This window comes from Oncorhynchus keta, unplaced genomic scaffold (genome assembly GCF_023373465.1).
Source record: "Oncorhynchus keta strain PuntledgeMale-10-30-2019 unplaced genomic scaffold, Oket_V2 Un_contig_2111_pilon_pilon, whole genome shotgun sequence".
NCBI lineage: Eukaryota > Metazoa > Chordata > Actinopteri > Salmoniformes > Salmonidae > Oncorhynchus > Oncorhynchus keta.
In genome coordinates this window covers 172,501-193,062 of record NW_026282320.1, presented here as the reverse complement: position 1 = coordinate 193,062, position 20,562 = coordinate 172,501, and the positions used below count along the sequence as shown (strand labels likewise).

The window sequence follows — 20,562 nt, the reverse complement described above, 5'->3', positions numbered from 1 at the left end:
GACCAGGGATGTTCTCTGTTTAGTGAGTCCACCAGATCAGAGGCAGTAGAGATGAACAGGGATGTTCTCTATTTAGTGAGTCCACCAGATCAGAGACAGTAGGGATGACCAGGGATGTTCTCTGTTTAGTGAGTCCAGAGGTAGTAGAGATGACCAGGGATGTTCTCTGTTTAGTGAGTCCTCCAGATCGGGGGCAGTAGAGATGACCAGGGATGTTCTCTGTTTAGTGAGTCCTCCGGATCAGAGGCAATAGGGATGACCAGGGATGTTCTCTGTTTAGTGAGTCCACCAGATCAGAGGCAGTAGAAATGACCAGGGATGTTCTCTGTTTAGTGAGTCCTCCGGATCAGAGGCAGTAGAGATGTGCTCTGTTTAGTGAGTCCTCCAGATCAGAGGCAGTAGAAATGACCAGGGATGTTCTCTGTTTAGTGAGTCCTCCAGATCAGAGGCAGTAGAAATGACCAGGGATGTTCTCTGTTTAGTGAGTCCTCCAGATCAGCGGCAGTAGGGAGGACCAGGGATGTTCTCTGTTTAGTCAGTCCTCCGGATCAGAGGCAGTAGGGATGACCAGGGATGTTCTCTGTTTAGTGATTCCACCAGATCAGAGACAGTAGGGATGACCAGGGATGTTCTCTGTTTAGTGAGTCCAGAGGTAGTAGAGATGACCAGGGATGTTCTCTGTTTAGTGAGTCCTCCAGATCAGAGGCAGTAGAGATGACCAGGGATGTTCTCTGTTTAGTGAGTCCTCCAGATCAGAGGTAGTAGAGATGACCAGGGATGTTCTCTGTTTAGTGAGTCCTCCAGATCAGAGGTAGTAGAGATGACCAGGGATGTTCTCTGTTTAGTGAGTCCTCCAGATCAGAGGCAGTAGAGATGACCAGGGATGTTCTCTGTTTAGTGAGTCCACCAGATCAGAGGCAGTAGTGATGACCAGGGATGTTCTCTGTTTAGTGAGTCCTCCGGATCAGAGGCAATAGGGATGACCAGGGATGTTCTCTGTTTAGTGAGTCCTCCAGATCAGAGGCAGTAGAAATGACCAGGGATGTTCTCTGTTTAGTGAGTCCTCCGGATCAGAGGCAGTAGAGATGTGCTCTGTTTAGTGAGTCCTCCAGATCAGAGGCAGTAGAAATTACCAGGGATGTTCTCTGTTTAGTGAGTCCTCCAGATCAGAGGTAGTAGAGATGACCAGGGATGTTCTCTGTTTAGTGAGTCCACCAGATCCAGAGGCAGTAGAAATGACCAGGGATGTTCTCTGTTTAGTGAGTCCTCCAGATCAGCGGCAGTAGGGAGGACCAGGGATGTTCTCTGTTTAGTCAGTCCTCCGGATCAGAGGCAGTAGGGATGACCAGGGATGTTCTCTGTTTAGTGAGTCCTCCGGATCAGAGGCAGTAGAGATGAACAGGGATGTTCTCTATTTAGTGAGTCCACCAGATCAGAGACAGTAGGGATGACCAGGGATGTTCTCTGTTTAGTGAGTCCAGAGGTAGTAGAGATGACCAGGGATGTTCTCTGTTTAGTGAGTCCTCCAGATCAGAGGCAGTAGAGATGACCAGGGATGTTCTCTGTTTAGTGAGTCCTCCAGATCAGAGGCAGTAGATGACCAGGGATGTTCTCTGTTTAGTGAGTCCTCCAGATCAGAGGCAGTAGAAATGACCAGGGATGTTCTCTGTTTAGTGAGTCCTCCAGATCAGAGGCAGTAGAAATGACCAGGGATGTTCTCTGTTTAGTGAGTCCTCCAGATCAGAGGCAGTAGATGACCAGGGATGTTCTCTGTTTAGTGAGTCCTCTGGATCAGAGGCAGTAGAGATGAACAGGGATGTTCTCTATTTAGTGAGTCCTCCAGATCAGAGGCAGTAGAGATGACCAGGGATGTTCTCTGTTTAGTGAGTCCTCCAGATCAGAGGTAGTAGAGATGACCAGGGATGTTCTCTGTTTAGTGAGTCCACCAGATCAGAGGCAGTAGAGATGACCAGGGATGTTCTCTGTTTAGTGAGTCCTCCAGATCAGAGGCAGTTGAGATGACCAGGGATGTTCTCTGTTTAGTGAGTCCAGAGGCAGTAGAGATGACCAGGGATGTTCTCTGTTTAGTGAGTCCTCCAGATCGGGGGCAGTAGAGATGACCAGGGATGTTCTCTGTTTAGTGAGTCCAGAGGCAGTAGAGATGACCAGGGATGTTCTCTGTTTAGTGAGTCCTCCAGATCAGAGGCAGTAGATGACCAGGGATGTTCTCTGTTTAGTGAGTCCTCCAGATCAGAGGCAGTAGAAATAACCAGGGATGTTCTCTGTTTAGTGAGTCCTCCAGATCAGAGGCAGTAGGGATGACCAGGGATGTTCTCTGTTTAGTGAGTCCTCCAGATCAGAGGCAGTAGGGATGACCAGGGATGTTCTCTGTTTAGTGAGTCCTCCAGATCAGAGGCAGTAGGGATGACCAGGGATGTTCTCTGTTTAGTGAGTCCTCCAGATCAGAGGCAGTAGATGACCAGGGATGTTCTCTGTTTAGTGAGTCCTCCAGATCAGAGGCAGTAGTGATGACCAGGGATGTTCTTTGTTTAGTGAGTCCTCCGGATCAGAGGCAATAGGGATGACCAGGGATGTTCTCTGTTTAGTGAGTCCTCCGGATCAGAGGCAGTAGAGATGACCAGGGATGTTCTCTGTTTAGTGAGTCCTCCAGATCAGAGGTAGTAGAGATGACCAGGGATGTTCTCTGTTTAGTGAGTCCTCCAGATCAGAGGTAGTAGAGATGACCAGGGATGTTCTCTGTTTAGTGAGTCCTCCAGATCAGAGGCAGTAGAGATGACCAGGGATGTTCTCTGTTTAGTGAGTCCACCAGATCAGAGGCAGTAGTGATGACCAGGGATGTTCTCTGTTTAGTGAGTCCTCCGGATCAGAGGCAATAGGGATGACCAGGGATGTTCTCTGTTTAGTGAGTCCTCCAGATCAGAGGCAGTAGAAATGACCAGGGATGTTCTCTGTTTAGTGAGTCCTCCGGATCAGAGGCAGTAGAGATGTGCTCTGTTTAGTGAGTCCTCCAGATCAGAGGCAGTAGAAATTACCAGGGATGTTCTCTGTTTAGTGAGTCCTCCAGATCAGAGGTAGTAGAGATGACCAGGGATGTTCTCTGTTTAGTGAGTCCACCAGATCCAGAGGCAGTAGAAATGACCAGGGATGTTCTCTGTTTAGTGAGTCCTCCAGATCAGCGGCAGTAGGGAGGACCAGGGATGTTCTCTGTTTAGTCAGTCCTCCGGATCAGAGGCAGTAGGGATGACCAGGGATGTTCTCTGTTTAGTGAGTCCTCCGGATCAGAGGCAGTAGAGATGAACAGGGATGTTCTCTGTTTAGTGAGTCCACCAGATCAGAGACAGTAGGGATGACCAGGGATGTTCTCTGTTTAGTGAGTCCAGAGGTAGTAGAGATGACCAGGGATGTTCTCTGTTTAGTGAGTCCTCCAGATCAGAGGCAGTAGAGATGACCAGGGATGTTCTCTGTTTAGTGAGTCCTCCAGATCAGAGGCAGTAGATGACCAGGGATGTTCTCTGTTTAGTGAGTCCTCCAGATCAGAGGCAGTAGAAATGACCAGGGATGTTCTCTGTTTAGTGAGTCCTCCAGATCAGAGGCAGTAGAAATGACCAGGGATGTTCTCTGTTTAGTGAGTCCTCCAGATCAGAGGCAGTAGATGACCAGGGATGTTCTCTGTTTAGTGAGTCCTCTGGATCAGAGGCAGTAGAGATGAACAGGGATGTTCTCTATTTAGTGAGTCCTCCAGATCAGAGGCAGTAGAGATGACCAGGGATGTTCTCTGTTTAGTGAGTCCTCCAGATCAGAGGTAGTAGAGATGACCAGGGATGTTCTCTGTTTAGTGAGTCCACCAGATCAGAGGCAGTAGAGATGACCAGGGATGTTCTCTGTTTAGTGAGTCCTCCAGATCAGAGGCAGTTGAGATGACCAGGGATGTTCTCTGTTTAGTGAGTCCAGAGGCAGTAGAGATGACCAGGGATGTTCTCTGTTTAGTGAGTCCTCCAGATCGGGGGCAGTAGAGATGACCAGGGATGTTCTCTGTTTAGTGAGTCCAGAGGCAGTAGAGATGACCAGGGATGTTCTCTGTTTAGTGAGTCCTCCAGATCAGAGGCAGTAGATGACCAGGGATGTTCTCTGTTTAGTGAGTCCTCCAGATCAGAGGCAGTAGAAATAACCAGGGATGTTCTCTGTTTAGTGAGTCCTCCAGATCAGAGGCAGTAGGGATGACCAGGGATGTTCTCTGTTTAGTGAGTCCTCCAGATCAGAGGCAGTAGGGATGACCAGGGATGTTCTCTGTTTAGTGAGTCCTCCAGATCAGAGGCAGTAGGGATGACCAGGGATGTTCTCTGTTTAGTGAGTCCTCCAGATCAGAGGCAGTAGATGACCAGGGATGTTCTCTGTTTAGTGAGTCCTCCAGATCAGAGGCAGTAGTGATGACCAGGGATGTTCTTTGTTTAGTGAGTCCTCCGGATCAGAGGCAATAGGGATGACCAGGGATGTTCTCTGTTTAGTGAGTCCTCCGGATCAGAGGCAATAGGGATGACCAGGGATGTTCTCTGTTTAGTGAGTCCACCAGATCAGAGGCAGTAGAAATGACCAGGGATGTTCTCTGTTTAGTGAGTCCTCCGGATCAGAGGCAGTAGAGATGTGCTCTGTTTAGTGAGTCCTCCAGATCAGAGGCAGTAGAAATGACCAGGGATGTTCTCTGTTTAGTGAGTCCTCCAGATCAGAGGCAGTAGAAATGACCAGGGATGTTCTCTGTTTAGTGAGTCCTCCAGATCAGCGGCAGTAGGGAGGACCAGGGATGTTCTCTGTTTAGTCAGTCCTCCGGATCAGAAGCAGTAGAGATGACCAGGGATGTTCTCTGTTTAGTGAGTCCTCCGGATCAGAGGCAATAGGGATGACCAGGGATGCTCTCTGTTTAGTGAGTCCTCCAGATCAGAGGCAGTAGAAATGACCAGGGATGTTCTCTGTTTAGTGAGTCCTCCAGATCAGCGGCAGTAGGGAGGACCAGGGATGTTCTCTGTTTAGTCAGTCCTCCGGATCAGAGGCAGTAGGGATGACCAGGGATGTTCTCTGTTTAGTGAGTCCTCCGGATCAGAGGCAGTAGAGATGAACAGGGATGTTCTCTATTTAGTGAGTCCACCAGATCAGGGACAGTAGGGATGACCAGGGATGTTCTCTGTTTAGTGAGTCCAGAGGTAGTAGAGATGACCAGGGATGTTCTCTGATTAGTGAGTCCTCCAGATCAGAGGCAGTAGAGATGACCAGGGATGTTCTCTGTTTAGTGAGTCCTCCAGATCAGAGGTAGTAGAGATGACCATGTATGTTCTCTGTTTAGTGAGTCCACCAGATCAGAGGCAGTAGAGATGACCAGGGATGTTCTCTGTTTAGTGAGTCCTCCAGATCAGAGGCAGTTGAGATGACCAGGGATGTTCTCTGTTTAGTGAGTCCAGAGGCAGTAGAGATGACCAGGGATGTTCTCTGTTTAGTGAGTCCTCCAGATCAGAGGCAGTAGTGATGACCAGGGATGTTCTCTGTTTAGTGAGTCCTCCGGATCAGAGGCAATAGGGATGACCAGGGATGTTCTCTGTTTAGTGAGTCCTCCGGATCAGAGGCAATAGGGACGACCAGGGATGTTCTCTGTTTAGTGAGTCCACCAGATCAGAGGCAGTAGAAATGACCAGGGATGTGCTCTGTTTAGTGAGTCCTCCAGATCAGAGGCAGTAGAAATGACCAGGGATGTTCTCTGTTTAGTGAGTCCTCCAGATCAGCGGCAGTAGGGAGGACCAGGGATGTTCTCTGTTTAGTCAGTCCTCCGGATCAGAGGCAGTAGAGATGAGCAGGGATGTTCTCTGTTTAGTGAGTCCTCCGGATCAGAGGCTATAGGGATGACCAGGGATGTTCTCTGTTTAGTGAGTCCTCCGGATCAGAGGCAGTAGAGATGACCAGGGATGTTCTCTGTTTAGTGAGTCCTCCGGATCAAATGAGGCAGTAGAGATGACCAGGGATGTTCTCTGTTTAGTGAGTCCTCCGGATCAGAGGCAGTAGAGATGACCAGGGATGTTCTCTGTTTAGTCAGTCCTCCGGATCAGAGGCAATAGGGATGACCAGGGATGTTCTCTGTTTAGTGGGTCCACCGGGTCAAAGGCAGTAGGGCTGACCAGGGATGTTCTCTGTTTAGTGAGTCCAGAGGTAGTAGAGATGACCAGGGATGTTCTCTGTTTAGTGAGTCCTCCAGATCGGGGGCAGTAGAGATGACCAGGGATGTTCTCTGTTTAGTGAGTCGTCCGGATCAGAGGCAATAGGGATGACCAGGGAAGTTCTCTGTTTAGTGAGTCCTCCGGATCAGAGGCAGTAGAGATGTGCTCTGTTTAGTGAGTCCTCCAGATCAGAGGCAGTAGAAATGACCAGGGATGTTCTCTGTTTAGTGAGTCCTCCAGATCAGAGGCAGTAGAAATGACCAGGGATGTTCTCTGTTTAGTGAGTCCTCCGGATCAGAGGCAGTAGGGATTACCAGGGATGTTCTCTGTTTAGTGAGTCCTCCAGATCAGAGGCAGTAGATGACCAGGGATGTTCTCTGTTTAGTGAGTCCTCCAGATCAGAGGCAGAAGATGACCAGGGATGTTCTCTGTTTAGTGAGTCCTCCGGATCAGAGGCAGTAGGGATTACCAGGGATGTTCTCTGTTTAGTGAGTCCTCCAGATCAGAGGCAGTAGTGATGACCAGGGATGTTCTCTGTTTAGTGAGTCCTCCAGATCAGAGGCAGTAGAGATAACCAGGGATGTTCTCTTGATAAGTGTGTGAATTGGACCATTTTCCTGTCCCGCTGAGCATTCAAAATGTAACGAGTACTTTTGGGTGTCAGGAGAAAATGTATGGAGTAAAAAGTACAGCTTTTTCTTTAGGAATGTAGTGAAGTAAAAGTAAAAATTGTCCAAAATATAAATAGTAAAGTACAGATACCAACAAAACACGACCTAAGTAGTACTTTAAAGTATTGTTTACTTAAGTACTGTATACCACTGGATGTCATACAACCGAGACAAACACCTGTGAGTCCAAACGTACATTTCACATTTCTATATCAGACAACTCATGTCATGTACAGTGTCAACGTTTATCATCACTATGTTTGATGAACAGTTACCAGGTGACATGGGGTCAGACCCTGGGTTGTTGTGAACAGAATGAGTCTGTTTGATGAACAGTTACCAGGTGACATGGGGTCAGACCCTGGGTTGTTGTGAACAGAATGAGTCTGTTTGATGAACAGTTACCAGGTGACATGGGGTCACACCCTGGGTTGTTGTGAACAGAATGAGTCTGTTTGATGAACAGTTACCAGGTGACATGGGGTCACACCCTGGGTTGTTGTGAACAGAATGAGTCTGTTTGATGAACAGTTACCAGGTGACATGGGGTCACACCCTGGGTTGTTGTGAACAGAATGAGTCTGTTTGATGAACAGTTACCAGGTGACATGGGGTCACACCCTGGGTTGTTGTGAACAGAATGAGTCTGTTTGATGAACAGTTACCAGGTGACATGGGGTCACACCCTGGGTTGTTGTGAACAGAATGAGTCTGTTTGATGAACAGTTACCAGGTGACATGGGGTCACACCCTGGGTTGTTGTGAACAGAATGAGTCTGTTTGATGAACAGTTACCAGGTGACATGGGGTCACACCCTGGGTTGTTGTGAACAGAATGAGTCTGTTTGATGAACAGTTACCAGGTGACATGGGGTCACACCCTGGGTTGTTGTGAACAGAATGAGTCTGTTTGATGAACAGTTACCAGGTGACATGGGGTCACACCCTGGGTTGTTGTGAACAGAATGAGTCTGTTTGATGAACAGTTACCAGGTGACATGGGGTCACACCCTGGGTTGTTGTGAACAGAATGAGTCTGTTTGATGAACAGTTACCAGGTGACATGGGGTCACACCCTGGGTTGTTGTGAACAGAATGAGTCTGTTTGATGAACAGTTACCAGGTGACATGGGGTCACACCCTGGGTTGTTGTGAACAGAATGAGTCTGTTTGATGAACAGTTACCAGGTGACATGGGGTCACACCCTGGGTTGTTGTGAACAGAATGAGTCTGTTTGATGAACAGTTACCAGGTGACATGGGGTCAGACCCTGGGTTGTTGTGAACAGAATGAGTCTGTTTGATGAACAGTTACCAGGTGACATGGGGTCACACCCTGGGTTGTTGTGAACAGAATGAGTCTGTTTGATGAACAGTTACCAGGTGACATGGGGTCAGACCCTGGGTTGTTGTGAACAGAATGAGTCTGTTTGATGTGCAGTTACCAGGTGACATGGGGTCACACCCTGGGTTGTTGTGAACAGAATGAGTCTGTTTGATGAACAGTTACCAGGTGACATGGGGTCAGACCCTGGGTGGTTGTGAACAGAATGAGTCTGTTTGATGAACAGTTACCAGGTGACATGGGGTCACACCCTGGGTTGTTGTGAACAGAATGAGTCTGTTTGATGACCAGTTACCAGGTGACATGGGGTCACACCCTGGGTTGTTGTGAACAGAATGAGTCTGTTTGATGACCAGTTACCAGGTGACATGGGGTCACACCCTGGGTTGTTGTGAACAGAATGAGTCTGTTTGATGACCAGTTACCAGGTGACATGGGGTCACACCCTGGGTTGTTGTGAACAGAATGAGTCTGTTTGATGATCAGTTACCAGGTGACATGGGGTCACACCCTGGGTTGTTGTGAACAGAATGAGTCTGTTTGATGAACAGTTACCAGGTGACATGGGGTCACACCCTGGGTTGTTGTGAACAGAATGAGTCTGTTTGATGAACAGTTACCAGGTGACATGGGGTCACACCCTGGGTTGTTGTGAACAGAATGAGTCTGTTTGATGTCCAGTTACCAGGTGACATGGGGTCACACCCTGGGTTGTTGTGAACAGAATGAGTCTGTTTGATGATCAGTTACCAGGTGACATGGGGTCACACCCTGGGTTGTTGTGAACAGAATGAGTCTGTTTGATGAACAGTTACCAGGTGACATGGGGTCACACCCTGGGTTGTTGTGAACAGAATGAGTCTGTTTGATGAACAGTTACCAGGTGACATGGGGTCACACCCTGGGTTGTTGTGAACAGAATGAGTCTGTTTGATGTCCAGTTACCAGGTGACATGGGGTCACACCCTGGGTTGTTGTGAACAGAATGAGTCTGTTTGATGAACAGTTACCAGGTGACATGGGGTCACACCCTGGGTGGTTGTGAACAGAATGAGTCTGTTTAATGTGATGAAAGTTCACCGTCTCTCCCTGTCTCTCTCTCTCTCTCTGTCTGTCTGTTTCTCTCCCTGTCTCTCTCTCTCTCTCTGTCTGTCTGTTTCTCTCCCTGTCTCTCTCACTCTCTCTGTCTGTCTGTTTCTCTCCCCGTCTCTCTCTCTCTGTCTGTTTCTCTCCCAGTCTCTCTCTCTCTGTCTGTTTCTCTCCCTGTCTCTCTCTCTCTGTCTGTTTATCTCCCTGTCTCTCTCTGTCTGTCTGTTTCTCTCCCTGTCTCTCTCTCTCTCACTCTCTTTTCTCTGTTTCTCTCTTTGTTTCTCTCTCTGTCTCTATTTCTTTCTCTGTCTCTCTGTTTCTCTCTTTGTCTCTATTTCTTTCTCTCTCTCTGTTTCTCTCTTTGTCTCTCTCTGTCTCTATTTCTTTCTCTGTCTCTCTCTCTCTGTCTACCACTCCCCTCTCTCTCTCTCTCTCTCTCTCTCTCTCTCTCTCTCTCTCTCTCTCTCTCTCTGTCTGTGTCTCTCTCTACTAGACCGTCTGCTGAGGAACGCCTCATTAGAAGGAAGGAACTGTCTTTGTCCCAAATGACACCCTGTACCCTTTATAGTGCACTAGTTTTGACAGGTTCTGGTCAAACTTACAATAGGGATAATACAATATAGGGATAAGGATGTGATTTGGGACACAGAAACAGCCTTCCTGAGGTGTAAGACCGGTGCAGCCGGTGCAGGCAGAAGCTGTGTGTGTGTGTGTGTGTGTGTGTGTGTGTGTGTGTGTGTGTGTGTGTGTGTGTCTTAATACAGTGGCAGAACCCAGATGAAATATGATCAGGACTGAAGCTCATGTTGAGGAGACACATGGTCCAGATGGAGGGTTCTGTTAACTCATTTCATAGAGCTGTCATGTGACTTTCATCCACACTGCCTTAGCTGGTCAACACTGTCTCTCTCTCACTGTCCCTCTCTCTCTCTCTCTCTCTCTCTCTCTCTCTCTCTCTCTCTCTCTCTCTCTCGCTCTTCTCTCTCTCTCTCTCTCTCTCTCTTTCTCTCTCTCTCTCTCTCTCTCTCTCCTTCTCTTTCTCTCTCTCTTCTCTTTCTCTCTCTCTCTCTCTTCCACATTCTCCCTCCCTCCCTCCCTCCCTCCCTCCCTCCCTCCCTCCCTCCCTCCCTCCCTCCCTCCCTCCCTCCCTCCCTCTCAACCTCATTCTCTCTCTCTCTACTTGTATATATCTCTTTCCTTCTCTCTCTCCTTCCTCATTCTCTCTCTCTCACTGTCCCGCTCCCTCTCTCTCTCTCTTTTGCTCTCACTTTCCCTCTCCCTTTCCCTCTCTCTCTCCCTCTCTCTCTCTCTCTCTCTCTCTCTCTCTCTCTCTCTCTCTCTCTCTCTCTCTCTCACTGTCCCGCTTTCTCTCTCTCTCTCTGTCTCTCTCTCTCTCTCTTTGTCTCTCTCTCTCTCTGTCTCTCTCTCTCTCTGTCTCTCTCTCTCTGTCTCTCTCTCTCTGTCTCTCTGTCTCTCTCTCTCTCTCTCTCTCTCTCTCTCTCTCTCTCTCTCTCTCTCTCTCTCTCTCTCTCTCTCTCTCTCTCTCTCTCTCTCTCTCTCTCTCTCTCTCTCTCTCTCTCTCTCTCTCTCTCTCTCTCTCTCTCTCTCTTGTTCTCTCCCCCTCTCTCTCTCTGTCTACCACACTTCTCTCTCTCTCCTCCTCTCTCTCTAGCTCTCTCTCTCCCTCTGTCTCTCTCTTTTGTTCACTCTCTCTCTCTCTCTCTCTCTCTCTCTCTCTCTCTCTCTCTCTCTCTCTCTCTCTCTCTCTCTCTCTGTCTCTCTCTCTCTCTCTCTCTGTCTGTCTGTCTCTCTCTCTCTCTCTCTCTCTCTCTCTCTCTCTCTCTTTTTGTTCTCTCTCCCTCGCTCTCTCTCTCTTTCCCAGACTCCCGTAACATCCCAGAAGGCTGACATTAGCATCTTGCTTTTTCGGGAGAGAAATCAATTTTCATAACAAATGAGCTATTAACTACCCAGAAGGCTGTTCTCTCCCTTTCCGTCCTGCCACCTCCTGGTGCAGTCGTGCCTCACCCTATCTGAGAGGGTTAGGTGAGGGGAGAGGTGTGAAGTGTGGATTTCTTGAGTGTGGGATTATTCGATTTACAAAGACGTTTCTTTCTCGTAAATGTTTTGGGGTGTTAGTACATTTTGATGAGCTCTCATCACATTAGAATAATAATTATCTTGGATTAATGGATTATATTGGAATCAAACCTTCCTCAGACTCTTTGAAAGGTATTATCCCCCATCGTCCTCAGTAGGAGGAGTTCAATCATTAAAAGACTCACAGTAAAATACTGTTTCCTGGAACCCGCTACGTTTACCCAAACATTACCTTGGTATATACAGTACATTTACCTCAGCTTTATAACGCTGTCTCTATTTAACCTTTATTTAACCAAGTAGTCCTGTTGAGGTTAGAGGCCTCTTTATTCATTAACCAAGTAGTTCTGTTGAGACCAGAATACCTCTTTATTTATTAACCAAGTAGTCCTGTTGAGGTCAGAGACCTCTTTATTTATTAACCAAGTAGTCCCGTTGAGACCAGAATACCTCTTTATTCATTAACCAAGTAGTCCTGTTGAGACCAGAAGACCTCTTTATTTAACCAAGTAGTCCTGTTGAGGCCAGAAGACCTCTTTATTTAACCAAGTAGTCCTGTTGAGGCCAGAAGACCTCTTTATTTAACCAAGTAGTCCTGTTGAGACCAGAAGACCTCTTTATTTAACCAAGTAGTCCTGTTGAGACCAGAAGACCTCTTTATTTAACCAAGTAGTCCTGTTGAGGCCAGAAGACCTCTTTATTTAACCAAGTAGTCCTGTTGAGACCAGAATACCTCTTTATTTAACCAAGTAGTCCTGTTGAGACCAGAAGACCTCTTTATTTAACCAAGTAGTCCTGTTGAGACCAGAAGACCTCTTTATTTAACCAAGTAGTCCTGTTGAGACCAGAAGACCTCTTTATTTAACCAAGTAGTCCTGTTGAGGCCAGAAGACCTCTTTATTTAACCAAGTAATCCTGTTGAGACCAGAAGACCTCTTTATTTAACCAAGTAGTCCTGTTGAGGCCAGAAGACCTCTTTATTTAACCAAGTAGTCCTGTTGAGACCAGAAGACCTCTTTATTTAACCAAGTAGTCCTGTTGAGACCAGAAGACCTCTTTATTTAACCAAGTAGTCCTGTTGAGGCCAGAAGACCTCTTTATTTAACCAAGTAGTCCTGTTGAGACCAGAAGACCTCTTTATTTAACCAAGTAGTCCTGTTGAGACCAGAAGACCTCTTTATTTAACCAAGTAGTCCTGTTGAGGCCAGAAGACCTCTTTATTTAACCAAGTAGTCCTGTTGAGACCAGAAGACCTCTTTATTTAACCAAGTAGTCCTGTTGAGGCCAGAAGACCTCTTTATTTAACCAAGTAGTCCTGTTGAGACCAGAAGACCTCTTTATTTAACCAAGTAGTCCTGTTGAGACCAGAAGACCTCTTTATTTAACCAAGTAGTCCTGTTGAGGCCAGAAGACCTCTTTATTTAACCAAGTAGTCCTGTTGAGACCAGAAGACCTCTTTATTTAACCAAGTAGTCCTGTTGAGACCAGAAGACCTCTTTATTTAACCAAGTAGTCCTGTTGAGACCAGAAGACCTCTTTATTTAACCAAGTAGTCCTGTTGAGGTTGAGGCCAGAAGACCTCTTTATTTAACCAAGTAGTCCTGTTGAGACCAGAAGACCTCTTTATTTAACCAAGTAGTCCTGTTGAGACCAGAAGACCTCTTTATTTAACCAAGTAGTCCTGTTGAGACCAGAAGACCTCTTTATTTAACCAAGTAGTCCTGTTGAGGCCAGAAGACCTCTTTATTTAACCAAGTAGTCCTGTTGAGACCAGAAGACCTCTTTATTTAACCAAGTAGTCCTGTTGAGACCAGAAGACCTCTTTATTTAACTATGTAGTCCTGTTGAGACCAGAAGACCTCTTTCCAAGTGCCTCCCTGCTGTGTTCATTGTTGTTTTTCTACAGTAGCGACTGACACCTATCTCGTGTACACAACCTCTCTGAACTCTCTGACCTTTGACCTCTGACCCTGTGACCCTCAGGAGAAGCAGCGTTTCCTGACTGATGTTCTCCATGAGGTGATGCTGCTGGACGGTCTGGCCAGCTCCCATCCTATCTCTCAGGAGGTGTACGACGCCACGGACATAGACAGAGTGTTCGACTGGATCGCATACAAGAAGGTAAGCTATTGGTATGCCATGTACACAGGCACACCGCTACGTACAAGCCCTCAGCCATGCACACATACACACATATACACATACACACATACACACATACACATATACACACATATACACATACACACATATACACACATATACACACATATACACACATATACACACATACACACATATACACGCGTACACGCGTACACACATACACACATACACACACACACACGTACACGCGTACACACATACACGCGTACACACATACACACATACACACACACACACGTACACACACACACGTACACGCGTACACATATACACACATACACACACACACACGTACACGCGTACACATATACACACATATACACACATACACACATACACACAACGTATACACATACACACACACGTACACACATACACACATATACACACACACACACATACACATACACACACACACGTACACACACACACACACACACGTACACACACACACACACACACACACGTACACACACACACACACACACACACACACACACACACACACACACACACACACACACACACACACACACACACACACACACACACACACACACACGTACACACACACACACACACACACGCACACACACACACGTACACACACACACGTAAAATACTCGGTAAACAACCAGGCTTCTTTTCTTCCTAAATTCCAAATGATCTTTCCTCTGTGTTGATACAGTGAACTGGATAATGGGATGATGAGTCCCGACTTCTCAAATATGATATTCCACAGTAACACCTCACCTGTATTATAATATTCCACAGTAACACCTCACCTGTGTTATAATATTCCACATTAACACCTCACCTGTGTTATAATATTCCACAGTAACACCTCACCTGTGTTATAATATTCCACAGTAACACCTCACCTGTGTTATAATATTCCACAGTAACACCTCACCTGTGTTATAATATTCCACAGTAACACCTCACCTGTGTTATAATATTCCACAGTAACACCTCACCTGTATTGTGATATTCCACAGTAACACCTCACCTGTAGTGTGATATTCCACAGTAACACCTCACCTGTGTTATAATATTCCACAGTAACACCTCACCTGTAGTGTGATATTCCACAGTAACACCTCACCTGTGTTATAATATTCCACAGTAACACCTCACCTGTGTTATAATATTCCACAGTAACACCTCACCTGTAGTGTGATATTCCACAGTAACACCTCACCTGTGTTATAATATTCCACAGTTACACCTCACCTGTGTTATAATATTCCACAGTAACACCTCACCTGTAGTGTGATATTCCACAGTAACACCTCACCTGTGTTATAATATTCCACAGTAACACCTCACCTGTGTTATAATATTCCACAGTAACACCTCACCTGTAGTGTGATATTCAACAGTAACACCTCACCTGTGTTATAATATTCCACAGTTACACCTCACCTGTGTTATAATATTCCACAGTAACACCTCACCTGTGTTATAATATTCCACAGTAACACCTCACCTGTGTTATAATATTCCACAGTAACACCTCACCTGTATTATAATATTCCACAGTAACACCTCACCTGTGTTATAATATTCCACATTAACACCTCACCTGTGTTATAATATTCCACAGTAACACCTCACCTGTGTTATAATATTCCACAGTAACACCTCACCTGTGTTATAATATTCCACAGTAACACCTCACCTGTGTTATAATATTCCACAGTAACACCTCACCTGTATTGTGATATTCCACAGTAACACCTCACCTGTAGTGTGATATTCCACAGTAACACCTCACCTGTGTTATAATATTCCACAGTAACACCTCACCTGTAGTGTGATATTCCACAGTAACACCTCACCTGTGTTATAATATTCCACAGTAACACCTCACCTGTGTTATAATATTCCACAGTAACACCTCACCTGTAGTGTGATATTCCACAGTAACACCTCACCTGTGTTATAATATTCCACAGTAACACCTCACCTGTGTTATAATATTCCACAGTAACACCTCACCTGTGTTATAATATTCCACAGTAACACCTCACCTGTAGTGTGATATTCCACAGTAACACCTCACCTGTGTTATAATATTCCACAGTAACACCTCACCTGTGTTATAATATTCCACAGTAACACCTCACCTGTGTTATAATATTCCACAGTAACACCTCACCTGTGTTATAATATTCCACAGTAACACCTCACCTGTAGTGTGATATTCCACAGTAACAACTCACCTGTGTTATAATATTCCACAGTAACACCTCACCTGTGTTATAATATTCCACAGTAACACCTCACCTGTGTTATAATATTCCACAGTAACACCTCACCTGTGTTATAATATTCCACAGTAACACCTCACCTGTGTTATAATATTCCACAGTAACACCTCACCTGTAGTGTGATATTCCACAGTAACACCTCACCTGTGTTATAATATTCCACAGTAACACCTCACCTGTGTTATAATATTCCACAGTAACACCTCACCTGTAGTGTGATATTCCACAGTAACACCTTGTGTTATAATATTCCACAGTTACACCTCACCTGTGTTATAATATTCCACAGTAACACCTCACCTGTGTTATAATATTCCACAGTAACACCTCACCTGTGTTATAATATTCCACAGTAACACCTCACCTGTAGTGTGATATTCCACAGTAACACCTCACCTGTGTTATAATATTCCACAGTAACACCTCACCTGTGTTATAATATTCCACAGTAACACCTCACCTGTGTTATAATATTCCACAGTAACACCTCACCTGTGTTATAATATTCCACAGTAACACCTCACCTGTAGTATAATATTCCACAGTAACACCTCACCTGTGTTATAATATTCCACAGTAACACCTCACCTGTAGTGTGATATTCCACAGTAACACCTCACCTGTGTTATAATATTCCACAGTAACACCTCACCTGTAGTGTGATATTCCACAGTAACACCTCACCTGTGTTATAATATTCCACAGTAACACCTCACCTGTAGTGTGATATTCCACAGTAACACCTCAACCACACCTTTATTACATACTAAACTATGACATCACACCTGTATTGTAATATCTCACAGCGTTTAGATTGAATTAATGTGCTGGGTGCTAGATGTGAACAGTTTGGGTTTAATACAAAATAAGATAAACTTTGCATATAAATGAGAGAGGGACTTTTCCTTCAAAATGAGAACGAGGTGCAGGGATGAGAGGAAGAGAGTTGTAGGGGGAGGGGGGAGAGAAAGAGAGAGAGAGAGATGGGGGAGAGAGAGAGGGAGAGAGAGAGAGGGAGAGAGAGAAGAGAGAGATGGGGGAGAGAGAGAGATGGGGGAGAGAGAGAGAGAGATGGAGAGAGAGAGAGAGAGATGGGGATGAGAGAGAGAGAGAGAGAGAGAGAGAGAGAGAGAGAGAGAGATGGAGAGAGAGAGAGAGAGAGAGAGAGAGAGAGAGAGAGAGAGAGAGAGAGAGATGGAGAGTCGGCCCCTGGGGTATGATAGCACAATAAACAGCTCATCTAGGGAGCAGGCTAAATCTCAGTAATCACATCTCTCTCCAGATAAATGGTTTTATATAGCCCTGTGAAAGAAACAATGTTCATGACTGCATACCAAGCAACAGACAACAAGTGTACAGATGGAGAATATGATGTCTCTGTCCTATGAAGCAGTGTTCATCACCGCAGACCAATCAAATCAAATTACATTGGTCGCGCACACGCATTTAGCAGATGTTATCACAGGAGCAGTGTAATGCTTATGTCCCCGTGTTCATGTTCCTACCTAACAATACAAAACAATACACACAAATGCCCCAAAATAAAAAGAGATTCAGAAATATAGAAATATCAGAACAAGTAATGTCATTATATAGGATAGTGTGTATAGACAGTGACTAAGGTTCAGGGTAGAGTACTGGGTGTTAGCCGGCTAACAGTGACTAAGGTTCACAGTGACTGGAGGCTAGGTGACTCAGGGTAGAGTACTGGGTGTTAGCCGGCTAGTAACAGTGACTAAGGTTCAGGGTAGAGTACCGGGTGGAGGCTAGGTGACTACAGGGTGACTGGGTGTTAGCCGGCTAGTTCTAGGTTCAGGGTAGAGTACTGGGTGTTAGCCGGCTAGTAACAGTGACTAAGGTTCAGGGTAGAGTACTGGGTGGAGGCTAGTAACAGTGACTAAGGTTCAGGGTAGAGTACTGGGTGGTAGCCGGCTAGTAACAGTGACTAAGGTTCAGGGTAGAGTACTGGGTGTTAGCCGGCTAGTAACAGTGACTAAGGTTCAGGGTAGAGTACTGGGTGTTAGCCGGCTAGTAACAGTGACTAAGGTTCAGGGTAGAGTACTGGGTGTTAGCCGGCTAGTAACAGTGACTAAGGTTCAGGGTTCTGGGTGTTAGGGGCTAGTAACAGTGACTAAGGTTCAGGGTAGAGTACTGGGTGTTAGCGGGCTAGTAACAGTGACTAAGGTTCAGGGTAGAGTACTGGGTGTTAGCGGGCTAGTAACAGTGACTAAGGTTCAGGGTAGAGTACTGGGTGTTAGCGGGCTAGTAACAGTGACTAAGGTTCAGGGTAGAGTACTGGGTGTTAGCCGGCTAGTAACAGTGACTAAGGTTCAGGGTAGAGTACTGGGTGTTAGCCGGCTAGTAACAGTGACTAAGGTTCAGGGTAGAGTACTGGGTGTTAGCGGGCTAGTAACAGTGACTAAGGTTCAGGGTAGAGTACTGGGTGTTAGCGGGCTAGTAACAGTGACTAAGGTTCAGGGTAGAGTACTGGGTGTTAGCCGGCTAGTAACAGTGACTAAGGTTCAGGGTAGAGTACTGGGTGTTAGCCGGCTAGTAACAGTGACTAAGGTTCAGGGTAGAGTACTGGGTGTTAACAGTGACTAAGGTTCAGGGTAGAGCTGGTAACAGTGACTAAGGTTCAGGGTAGAGTACTGGGTGTTAGCCGGCTAGTAACAGTGACTAAGGTTCAGGGTAGAGTACTGGGTGGTAGCCGGCTAGTAACAGTGACTAAGGTTCAGGGTAGAGTACTGGGTGTTAGCCGGCTAGTAACAGTGACTAAGGTTCAGGGCAGGGTACTGGGCGGAGGCTAGTAACAGTGACTATAGTTCAGGGCAGGGTACTTGGCGGAGGCTAGTAACAGTGACTATAGTTCAGGGTACTGGACGGAGGCTAGTAACAGTGACTAAGGTTCAGGGCAGGGTACTGAGGGGAGGCTAGTAACAGTGACTATAGTTCAGGGCAGGGTACCGGGCGGAGGCTAGTAACAGTGACTATAGTTCAGGGCAGGGTACTTGGCGGAGGCTAGTAACAGTGACTATAGTTCAGGGTACTGGACGGAGGCTAGTAACAGTGACTAAGGTTCAGGGCAGGGTACTGAGGGGAGGCTAGTAACAGTGACTATAGTTCAGGGCAGGGTACTTGGCGGAGGCTAGTAACAGTGACTATAGTTCAGGGCAGGGTACTGGGCGGAGGCTAGTAACAGTGACTATAGTTGAGGGCAGGGTACTGGGCGGAGGCTAGTAACAGTGACTATAGTTCAGGGCAGGGTACTTGGGGGGAGGCTAGTAACAGTGACTAAGGTTCAGGGCAGGGTACTGGGGGAGGCTAGTAACAGTGACTATAGTTCAGGGCAGGGTACTGGGGGGAGGCTAGTAACAGTGACTAAGTTTCAGGGCAGGGTACTGGGGGGAGGCTAGTAACAGTGACTAAGTTTCAGGGCAGGGTACTGGGGGGAGGCTAGTAACAGTGACTAAGGTTCAGGGCAGGGTACTGAGGGGAGGCTAGTAACAGTGACTATAGTTCAGGGCAGGGTACTGGGCGGAGGCTAGTAACAGTGACTAAGGTTCAGGGCAGGGTACTGGGGGAGGCTAGTAACAGTGACTATAGTACAGGGCAGGGTACTGGGGGGAGGCTAGTAACAGTGACTAAGGTTCAGGGCAGGGTACTGGGGGGAGGCTAGTAACAGTGACTATAGTTCAGGGCAGGGTACTGGGCGGAGGCTAGTAACAGTGACTATAGTTCAGGGCAGGGTACTGGGCGGAGGCTAGTAACAGTGACCATAGTTCAGGGTACTGGACGGAGGCTAGTAACAGTGACTATAGTTCAGGGCAGGGTACTGGGGAGACTAGTAACCGTGACTATAGTTCAGGGCAGGGTACTGGGTGGAGGCCGGCTAGTAACAGTGACTATAGTTCATTGTACTGGGGGAGACTAGTAACAGTGACTATAGTTCAGGGCAGGATCCTGGGTGGAGGCCGGCTAGTAAGAGTGACTATAGTTCAGGGTACTGGGCGGAGACTAGTAACAGTGACTATAGTTCATTGTACTGGGCGGAGGCTAGTAACAGTGACTATAGTTCATTGTACTGGGCGGAGGCTAGTAACAGTGACTATCATTCATTGCAGGGTACTGGGGGGAGACTAGTAACCGTGACTATAGTTCAGGGCAGGGTACTGGGGGGAGGCTAGTAACAGTGACTATAGTTCAGGGCAGGGTACTGGGTGGAGGCCGGCTAGTAACAGTGACTATAGTTCATTGTACTGGGGGAGACTAGTAACAGTGACTATAGTTCAGGGCAGGATCCTGGGTGGAGGCCGGCTAGTAAGAGTGACTATAGTTCAGGGTACTGGGCGGAGACTAGTAACAGTGACTATAGTTCATTGTACTGGGCGGAGGCTAGTAACAGTGACTATAGTTCATTGTACTGGGCGGAGGCTAGTAACAGTGACTATAGTTCATTGTACTGGGCGGAGGCTAGTAACAGTGACTATAGTTCAGGGCAGGGTACTGGGCGGAGGCTAGTAACAGTGACTATAGTTCAGGGCAGGGTACTGGGGGAGGCTAGTAACAGTGACTATAGTTCAGGGCAGGGTACTGGGGGGAGGCTAGTAACAGTGACTATAGTTCAGGGCAGGGTACTGGGCGGAGGCTAGTAACAGTGACTATAGTTCAGGGCAGGGTACTGGGCGGAGGCTAGTAAC

General features: G+C 46.8%; 1 protein-coding gene across 1 annotated transcript in view; it reads left to right on the top strand.

The window, feature by feature from the left end:
* The first annotated feature begins 13,411 nt into the window (after nucleotides 1-13,411).
* The window catches only part of LOC127920901 (thyrotropin-releasing hormone-degrading ectoenzyme-like), a 135,112-nt gene continuing 127,961 nt past the window's right edge, over nucleotides 13,412-20,562 (top strand). The window contains exon 1 of the mRNA XM_052504922.1: nucleotides 13,412-13,544. Coding sequence (XP_052360882.1) covers nucleotides 13,446-13,544 — 99 coding nt within the window. The 5' untranslated portion in view covers nucleotides 13,412-13,445. The remainder of the gene's footprint in view (nucleotides 13,545-20,562) is intronic.